Raw genomic sequence first — 10,281 nt, 5'->3', positions numbered from 1 at the left:
ACATCCAACAAGTTTCTCCTCATGTTTTTGTGTACCCTCCTGTGCTCCAGGTTGCACCCGTTGCCCCTTGTCCTGTCACTGGACATCACTCACCTCATTAAAAAGGAGCTCCCGGCGCTGCTGCTTTCTCAGATCCATCATTTTCACGGCCACCTGCCGCCCCGAGTGCTTCTCTCGAGCGATACAGACGATACCCGTGGACCCTTCGCCGATCTTCACGTAATTCTCCAGCAACGTCCGGGGATCCCCCTGGTCCACGACCATCCTCAGGGCAGCTTTGAACTGCTCGTGAGTCACAACCACCGGGTCCTCGCCGGCCACCTGCCCTTTCGCAGAGGAGTCCTGGGGAAGGTGAAGGTTGCTCGAACTGGTCTGAGTCTGACGGTTCCGGGGGGACCCCGCCGGTGACGGTCTCCCTTGCGGCACAGCCACCGCCTTCTCCGTTGTTGGAGACTTCTGGGGGGTCCCAGCGTCCGAGATCGTCCTGGGGAAATCGGATGCAGGCTGGTCTGGTGGAAGAGACTGGGCTTTGGCCGCAGGGCTGCGCGGGGAACCCCACTGCTGGGGCCTGAAGAAAGCGTTGGGCTTCGGAATACGAAAGCAGGACAAAGAAAAGGTGGTGGTTAGGCTAACGAGCAGAAAGAAGCCTCAGGAACTGGTGGTCTTTTACGACTCTATGAATCAGTTGTGTCAGTCCACTCCGGCCTCGTGCATTTTGCAGCAGAGCGGAGTCAAGAGCTCTGGGTTCTTTTCTCCAGCTCTGCTGCACGACGAGGGGAAGCCACGCGGGTGGGCATTATCAGGAACCAGCTCTAGGCTGGGGAGCTGTGCTTTAAGGGCCTCCAGATCGAGGGCCTGGTAAAGCACATGCTTTAAAGAAAACACCAAACCCCCAAAACCACACAAAAGGACCAGCTGTTAGAAACCATTCCAACCTCACCACCAAAACTCGGGGGCAACCTGTGCTGCAGAGAATCTGAAAACCCTTCATCCCTCTGCGCCTCTGATCTTCCTATATATGAAAGGAAAGAGGATTCGTGCCAAAGCTGTAAATCACTTTGATGTCTTGGCTTAATTCCCTTTGGGCAATTATGCTCTGCCTACTGAAAACTCTCTCTGCACTTTCGGCGGGTGCCTGCGGAGCGTTCCTGCCCATCAGACACGGAATTAACTCTGGTTTGGGAAAAGCACCACGGGCCAGGATGGCTGCTGGTGGCCAGCGCGAGACTTCAGCCAGGCAGAGCCATCCTAGCGGCTCAGACCAGACCTGCAACGAATTGGGATCAGCAGCCTCTTCCCCAGATCACTCGAGGCTTTTGGAGAGCTCCCACTCGAGCCCCAAGCTGGCCCAACCCTGAGCACTTTGTGAGATGGAGTAAGATCACCGCCCGCGGTAACGTGGCTTCAGGACACGCATTCCTGTGCACACAGCTCTCCTAAAAAAGGATAAATCCTGAAGTGCTAGTATTCACCCTGGAAATGCTGACAAAAATTCAACACCGTCTTAGCAGGTTAGGCATAAAATATGTTAGAAGCTTACCTATATGTTAAATGATGCCCGGTCTGACAAAGCAGAGGCTTCAGAAAGAACAAGCCAGTCACTTATGTTATAGGCAAAACAAAAAACAACTTCAAAGCAACAAGCTTCTTTTCTTCTCACCATTCAGACAGATTATTAGTAAAGCTAACAATACGGGTACGGGAACCAAGAACTGCCAGTAGAGAATGTTTCTGAAGAGCCTTCATTTTCTCCGTCTCAGACGGAAAATAAGCGTATGGGATTTAATTCTATGCACTTTGGGTTTTAATCAAGGATTTTTTGTCAACAGTAAAATCTGCCTAAGCCTCGCACACACATGGCTCATTTGCAGGCGCAGGGGCCCTGGAAGGACGATGGAGCAGCTCCTGCTGCCGGGGAACGCAAACCGCCTGTCAGAAGTTACTTCCTCCTCATTTTCCAGCTCCACCCCTGCAATCCTGTACAGGCATGCTCATGGCAACGAAATATTTATTTCCCAATTCTTGTTTTGTCTCAGCTGAGAGGAGGCAAAAAAAAAATAAAAATAAGCTTTATATAACCTAGAGCACCCAGAAGGGCACACAACGTGCGTGCAAGCTCCCACATGTTCGTGTAACCACACGTAAGGACTATTTCCTGCTCCTGTGATTTGACAGCCCCTGTATACACATTTTCAGTCTCTGGACATTTTGAGATGTGCCTGGTTCTCCCACTTGGGAAAATCCATGTTAGGTCAAAAGGAGGGAGCACTTGACCTTCCCGTGGTGACGTGTCAAGGCACCCACCTCCCCGCTTCCAGCCACTTATATCCCCGTTCCCTTCTGTCTGCAGAAATGCGTTTCTTACACAGCTGCACGCCAGCACCTCCATTTGCGAGGGAGACCGGGATTTTCGTTGATGTTAAGAACATCTTAGATAAACAGCGGCCACCGATGGCACTGGCCCTTCACCAGAGCAGGGAGATCACAGAGTCACTCAGGCTGGAAAAGCCCCCTGGGATCACTGAATCCAACCACTGACCCTACTCTGCAAAGCTCACCCCTAACCCATCTCCCCCGGCATCACATCTGCGATGGACTAGACAACCTCAGGGTCTTTTGTCCTCCTCTCACAAGCAGCTCGGGTTCAAACACACCAGCACACCCCTGCACACGCCGTCTGAGCGGGAATCTCTGCGCCTCCTCATGAAAGTGCGGAGGCCCGGCAAAGGCACCCGTGCTCCAAAGACAGAATCGTTCTTCCACAGCCTCCAGCCTCAAGTCAGAGACAGCAATAAGTGGAGTTTGTGCTACCCATGAACTGCATTCCTTTAAAACCCCATTCCCTGGGAAGGGGAATCTGCGAGGCGAAGGCTGCTCTGAAAGCCTCAGCCGCATCCTTATGCAAACTCCGAGGAGCCCCACCCTGCAATAGCCTTTACAGCAGTCGGTTTGGTCGGGCCAGTGGTTCCTGCAGCCTTCCCTGCCAGCTCAGGGACTCCACGCCTGCAAACCCATGAACTGCATTCCTTTAAAACCCCATTCCCTGGGAAGGGGAATCTGCGAGGCGAAGGCTGCTCTGAAAGCCTCAGCCGCATCCTTATGCAAACTCCGAGGAGCCCCACCCTGCAATAGCCTTTACAGCAGTCGGTTTGGTCGGGCCAGTGGTTCCTGCAGCCTTCCCTGCCAGCTCAGGGACTCCACGCCTGCAAGAAATTACCTTGGCCTCACACCAGCCCGGCGTAGCCTCAGAAACCACCCAGCAGCCGTGGAGGGACGATTCGTGCTGGCTTAGCCTGGGATGCATTAGGAGCAGTGGCCCAAAGCGTTGCATTTCCTACCCAGTAACTGGAACCAGAGTTTTTTGCCTCGTTATACTGAGCCATTCATTCAGGGTAGCTGTCCTGGGGGAGAGGCAGCCACAGGCTGTCCCATGCCCACCAAACCCCAGCAGGCAGACGCCCTGTTTGCCGCGGTGCCGATGGGAAGGTTGCTGTTGTAGGCAGGCTGGCAGATGCCGCTACGGCCAACAAGCTCTCCTGATGTGGTTCTGTCTTGCACAGGCAAAAAGAATACTTTACTAATGTGAATTATGGCAATTTCCCAAATGGCAAAAGCACATTTATGCTAGCGCAACGGCATTTAGGTTATGCCTTTTCTACTATGGAAGGGCAAAAATGGGCAAGTGCCTCCTTCCCAGCCTCACACTAAGGAGCCTTTCCCAGGTGGATCTGGCTGCCCTCCCGAGCTGTGCCCAGCAGTGTGTTCTGTAAGGCTCAGCGGGACTACACATCTTCCCTCGTCCAGGACAATTTTGACTGCGTGAGATGACTGCGTGACGTTCACAATTAAAATCATTCGGCTGCATGAAGGAGCCCCCAGAACTGCAAAGTCGAGGTTGCGCTTGCTCAAACATTCGGAATACCCGTACCTTTATCTGCAGGGAAGGGCCGGACTTGTTGGAGGCGCTGGACGCGGGGAACACGCTGCGCAGCAGCCTCCTCTTCAGGCTGTTCTCCCTCGATTTGGAGCTGGGGCTGCCCTCCCCCGTGGGCCTGGAGTTGGCTGCTCGGACGAGGCAAGGCTGAGGCCAGCACTCCTCCGAGCTCTTTCTGCCCGTCTTCTCGCCGTCCCCTGGTAGAGCTGGCAGCGCCGAGGAACGCTGGAGGCAGCTGCCATCAGCGCCCTGGAACTCGGAGGGCCCGAGGGACTGAGCTTTGGTGACCATGCCGTTGGGGTGAGACTGTCCTTCCAGGCGGGGTTTGTAATCCGGCCACATCGTCTGCCTCCGCGTCACCTTGGCACCACCGTTGCAGTTGAGGTAGTTTCCATATCTGTCTGCCCAGTCTGCTTCAGGACTCTGGAGATACATGTCCGGGGGTCTGTCTTCTCCCAGGAGCCCGAGGGACTGAGCTCTCCTCCTGCTTGTGGGGCTCCTTCCCCGCAGGGTGTTGGAGCTGATGGCAGAAAGCTTCTGGATGTCGTTGAGGATGCCGGAGATGTAGCCTTCCACTTCCACCGTGCTGCCCCTCACCACCGTCTGTGAAACATGGGGGGGGAAAAAAAAATCAAGAGCTGTGAAAAACGAGGCTCAGTTTATTTTGACAAGGGTCAGATTTTGCTTGTCTGGCCAAAGACGACCCAATGACTTTTAGGAAAAAAAGAGATATTTTTCTTTCTGTCTTTTTTTCATTGTCCTTTACTGAGGGGGGACAGAAACAGGCATCGCTGAGTCACCTCCTCCTGCCAGAGGGAGCAGCGCTTTCAGCCGTGATGGTGAGTTCTGCAATCTAGAGGGCAACACTAGAGAAAAACTGGGATGGTTTTAGCACTCCTGACTCTCTCGTGCTGAAATGTATTTGCGCTACATCGTGCTGAAATGTAGTTGCGCTACATCACTGACTTAGCCTCAGCAAGCTCCCAAGAATATTAGTTCTCAGAAGAAGTTACAGCCTGCTGCAAAAACCACCTTGCCATTCCATCGCAAGGTTCATCTCACCCCCGTGGCACTCTGTCATAATCAGCCTCCCTTAGTCTGGGTTTTGCTAATACATTGTAATCCTGACCAGTGAAGACCACACTGTTCCAGCTCCGCATCCTTCCTCTGTTCTGCCAAGCTATTATAATTAAAAGTTATGAACAAAGGGTCACAACAGCTCACAACTGCCTTGTAAGCAAACGATGAAGAACAAGGCTCCCATCCAGACAAGCAATGTCACTGCACAGGTCGCACACTCGAAGCAGTTGGTGTATTATGTAGGGCTCTACCTTGTTTATGCTGGAATTGAAAAGCTTGCAGAAGCTTTTTAGTGCCGGGAACCAAAACGTTTCATTTCTTTGCAGAAATTCACAGCACGGAGTCACTCCTACACTGTCATGAATCTCTGCCTGAGGAAAGTCCCTCCCTGGAGTGATGGCAATCTCCTGTTTGCTAACCGAACTCCAGGGATCTTCTAAAGATGCTGAATTAATTACACTGAGCCTAATATTTAGCTGGTGCAAAACAGCAGCTCCAGTAATTTCAAGAGAATGCCACCACGGCGCACAAAATGAGCGCCCGGTTTGCTCAGTGTCTGAGAATGAAAGGCAGAAGCGAAGGTTTTGTCGAGCAAGGTGAAGAAAGGACAATCTGACTCATCCCACGGTGTATGCAGCGTCACCTGCAGCGGGAAATTCTGCTCTCGAGTCCTGTTGTAGGAACACGCATCCCTCACCGCGTCCCTGCACCCTCCCCCAGCCGTCGTTGGGTGAGCGGCACGTGGAGCTCCTCACAAACCATCCCCAGCGCTTTCGTAACAAATTAGATACAGGGGAAAAAAAAACCACCAAAAGTAAACGGTCAGAAACCAGCCAGAAACCAGCTCAGAAACCAGCCCTCCAATGCTCAGTGATGGTTCGGTGTTTCTGCAAACTGGGAGGAAGAATAACTCAAAGTTGGAAGGAATCTCAAGAGGCTGGCTTGGCCAGAGTAGATGGACAAGAGTCCAGAAAGACTTCAGTCTAGCGTGTACTCAAAATAAGTCTCCAAGAGCAGGTGCTGTGACCCCTCTAGAAAATGCATTCCATCTCACCGCCTTGTTAAAAACTTCTAAAATCAGACTCCAGCCCCTCCTGGTGCACTTCTAGCCCATCACGTCCATCCTCTCCCCAGCGGGCAGAGAAGATGGGAATGAGCTGCACTCTGCAGCTGCGTTTAAAGGCTGCATCAAATTCATGAAGAAGCATCCAGATTTGAGCCAAATCTATACGGAGTGTCCTTACAAAGATTATAGCGTGCTGGCCAAAATTTAGAAACGATAATTTTAAAAAGAAAAGTGAGCCTTTACAGGCTTGTACATAGGAAAAAAAAAAAAAAAAAAAGGAAAAAACTATGGTAATCATAATAATTGTATCCAGGACTCCACATATAAGGGATTGGCCTAATAGGGCAATTAGCACTGGGGAGAAAAAAAAAATAAATCTTACTATTGATCGGTATAATCAAACAGGAATTAGTTCAAATGGAGTTTACCAGAAATAATCAACTACGTGATACAGTCTAAGAGAGTCTATTTGCATTTGAACTTACTCAGGCAAAAAAACCAACAACACTGTACTAAGATTCTCCTCTAGTTTTTAAAGACTGCTGGGTATTCTGTCCTTGTTCTCTTAAAGATTTGCACCTCCCTTCAGCTTTTGCCATCTAGAAGCTTAGTAAGTCCCACATGAAAGCACCCACCAGTATTAGACTCAGGACAAACTCCAGTAAATCCCTTCACGCCCATTTCCATCTTGACAGGGACGCCTCACACATCCTTTTGAGGATGCTTCTTCCTAATACTTGAGAAAACCTGCTGGGTTTGCTCCGGGAATGCCGGAGCAATTTGTGTCAGGAGCCCGACTGAAGTCAAGGTGTAGGAGAGCGCTCTCGCTTCTCGCCGGCCCCAAACCCGATCCCCTGTGACTGACAGAAGTCGGGTTGCTCGATATGATTTGTTCTGGAGAAATCTGTGCTGGCTGCTGGCTCTCACCCTGCTATCTCCTAGGAAGTGGCTGCAAATAGATTACTTGCTGATTTGTTCCAGTCTCTTTCTGGGAATTGAAATTCTTCTGACTGATCTGTGATTCCTTGAATTTCATTAGGCCCCGCTGACTTGAAAATATGTAACTTATCTGAGACGTCTCGTTTCTGTTCTTTTCTTATTCTGTGTTCTCATCCCAACACGCTCGTTTTAATTGTGCTAGCCCACCGATCACAGTTAACCGCAGACTGAAAAAAAATCATTAAACATTTAAGAATTCTCAGTGTCATCTGTTATTAACTTTTTTTCCCAACATGAGCAGCAAACAAATTCTTTCCTTCATCCTCCTTCTCCTCCTCAGCGTACTTACGATGTTTCCTTCGTGCCCTTTATGTTCTTTGAGAATAACATCTCCTTTTGTGCCTTGGCCTTCCAGTTCTGTTCCTACATAAATTTCTTTTCTATTTGCCCTTTATAACTTGACCTAGTTTCCACCCTTCTGAGCAATCCTCCTGCAGTTTAAGCTCATTAGAGAGCTCCTGATCTAACCAAGTTGGTCTCTTATTACACATTGTATCTCTCCTCTGGATTGTGGTCCCGTCTCCTACTACATTTTGAACCTCAAAGCACATTCAGGACACCGTACAACAGAAGGCAACACCTCCTCCTTCCTTCTTTATCTGTTCTTCCCGAGCAAGATTTCCCTTTCTGAATCAGCATTCTGCTCAAGGATCCTGACGTGCCACTCAAATTACGAGTTTGGTTCTGCGTTAATGCTTGCGTGATGCTCAGATGTTGTCCCTGCGTTTTAAGCATCTGTACACAAAAAGCTAAATACACCCATCAGAGAGACAACTATTTTCTTTCACCTAAAGTCCAGGTAGTAACATCTCTGTTTTACAGCATCGCAGAATCGTTGAGGCTGGCAAAGCCCTCTGAGATCATCAAGCCCAGCCTATGACCCAACACCCCCACATGGGCCAGACCAGGGCACCAAGTACAACAAACCTTTCCGTTTTGAGGCCCCTGTAGGGATTTTGGTTTTAGACTGGGAACAAAAACTCCCCATGAGCCAGCAAGACTTTGAACGCAGTAACTCCGTCACCATCTTTCCTTTTCCAAGAGCTTGTTGTGAACGTGCCTCTTGTCCCACAGCAGGTCACTTGGGAGCTCCAGATGCCATCGTCGACAGCCATCCACCCCTCCACATTCACCCATCCACAAGGATCCGAAACCTGTTTCTTTTTACCAAAGGACTTGCTTTAAGGCTATTCTGCTGTTCGCTGTGTCCCATTTTCTGTTAAAATGCTGGTTTACAAACCCCAGTTTAGTCCTGCTCCCCGTTGTCTCTCCTTCACTTCCCTTTTTAAGAGGAGTCACATGGAAAAGACAAGGGGTAATGGGTACGAGTAGCTCCTGGGGAAATTCCAGCTGGCCTCCAGGGGAAAATTTTTCACTATGAGAGCAACTTGACATGGGAATAGTCTTCCAAGAGAAGTGGTGGATTCCCCAGCCTTAGACAGTTTTAAGGCTCAGCTTGGCAGGGTGCTGGGCCAGCTCATTTCAACTGTATTTCTTTACCTTAAAGGATTGGACTAGATGATCGTTGAGGATCCCAACACAGTGGTCTGTGATTCACCTCGCCACCCACGAGCAGTGAGCTAGAGTGCCCCGCTCCCTCCCGCTCGGGCTTCCCTGTCAACTTAATTACCAGCCAAATTTGCTCACCCACGAGAACGACAAACTTGCTAAAACAGTCCCCCCTGTGAATTCTCCTCTTCGCTTCCCTGCACAACAGCTGAACACATCCCAGGCCCTGTCGGCTGCCACGGGAGCTTTCGCAGGTCCTTGGTGTTGGTGACAGGCAGCCAGCTGGTTATCGGAGCGGCGACACTACCGCGGTGACGGATACTACTGTCCTCGTTTCTGATGAGCTTACTATCATGGAGTCATAGGATCACAGAATCCTTCAGGTTGGAAAAGCCCCCTGGGACCATCGAGTCCAACCACTGACCCTACTCTACAAAGCTCACCCCTAACCCATCTCCCCCAGCACCACATCCCAACGGCCTTTAAACACCTCCAGAGATGGGGACTCAACCCCCTCCCTGGGCAGCCTGTGCCAATCTCTGACTGCTCTTGCTGGGAAAAAATTTCTCCTAATGCTGAGTCTAACCCTTCCCTGTTGCAGTGTGAAGCCATTCCCTCTTGTTCTGTCACCAATCACCTGTGAGAAGAGACCAGTCCCAACCTCTCCACACCATCCTGTCAGGTAAACCAGTGCTATCAAAGCCCAGACCCTGCTATCCACTGGATTCCTTTCGGACACCACCCTCAGCCCCTTTTAAAGACATATGGGGCAATGGTAACCTTGCCTCAACTTGGATGTCACCGAGGAACAGGAAAGCCCAGGGAACAGGACAGAGTAGTCTTCCTCTCTTACCTTCATAGGCTGGAGTTGCATCCTCGTGATCCTCGAAGGGTCTACCACCGGCTTGGGGCGCCTCAGCGTGTCTAAAATGTTCTGCCATTGCGGCGGCAGGCCCACAAATTTGCCCTCCTTTGGGTCAAATGAAGTGTGGACACGGTGCTCGAAGTTCTGCGGAGCCGAGATCTCCGGGCGTTTCTTCTTCTTCTTGCGGAACATGACGCCTGGAGCAGAGAAGACAGCGCCGTCAGCCCTCTTGCACGTCGAGATCCAACATGCCCAATCACGCATCAATTACACCAGTTAATTGCGTTGTATTAAGAACATTCTCCAGTGACAAGCACCTTGACAACAGAGTTGATCATCTGCGTTTTAAGATGAGAAAATAGAGGCAACAAGAGAGCAACCACTTGCTCAAGCAGTGGCTGAGCTTGGATTTCTAGTGACCTTTGTAGGGCTCTGCCCACTGTGAAGCAATGCTCCTATTTCGGAAGAGAAACAGGCACCTGTTATTGCCATGGTTGAACTCCTACCACTTGGCTTCCTCTCCTTCTACAAATTCATCTTGCCTGATATCAACATTTTAAATATACATGAGATACATATTTATATTTTACAGGGTTTGCAAACCTAGGTTAAATGACTTTGGAGTGTGGCCAGTTAGACAGTGTGGATTCCACTACGAGCCTGGAATTAAGGGTTGTTATAAAGAGGGCTCGGGTTGTCTTCTCACTGGTTCCTCCAAGGAACTCTTATACATTCGATTCCCATTTAAAGACAACAGAGTTGTTGCCAGAGGAAAATCTGCCCAAGACTGATTTTGGATCTCAGTTTTTCTAGCTTAGACAGAGGGCT

General features: G+C 50.2%; 1 protein-coding gene across 2 annotated transcripts in view; it reads right to left on the bottom strand.

The window, feature by feature from the left end:
• Window positions 1-9,645, bottom strand: part of PAK6 (p21 protein (Cdc42/Rac)-activated kinase 6) — a 16,289-nt gene extending 6,644 nt beyond the window's left edge. For both annotated transcript variants that reach the window (XM_009868736.1, XM_009868737.1), the window contains exons 1-3: window positions 9,442-9,645; window positions 3,929-4,537; window positions 94-585 (exon numbers count right to left, since the gene is read on the bottom strand). In XM_009868736.1, the coding sequence (XP_009867038.1) occupies window positions 94-585; window positions 3,929-4,537; window positions 9,442-9,645 (1,305 nt within the window). The remainder of the gene's footprint in view (window positions 1-93; window positions 586-3,928; window positions 4,538-9,441) is intronic.
• Between the last annotated feature and the right edge of the window lie 636 nt (window positions 9,646-10,281).

Source organism: Apaloderma vittatum, unplaced genomic scaffold (genome assembly GCF_000703405.1).
Source record: "Apaloderma vittatum isolate BGI_N311 unplaced genomic scaffold, ASM70340v1 scaffold9824, whole genome shotgun sequence".
NCBI classification, from domain to species: Eukaryota; Metazoa; Chordata; class Aves; order Trogoniformes; family Trogonidae; genus Apaloderma; species Apaloderma vittatum.
This window is presented reverse-complemented; position numbering and strand designations above follow the sequence as displayed.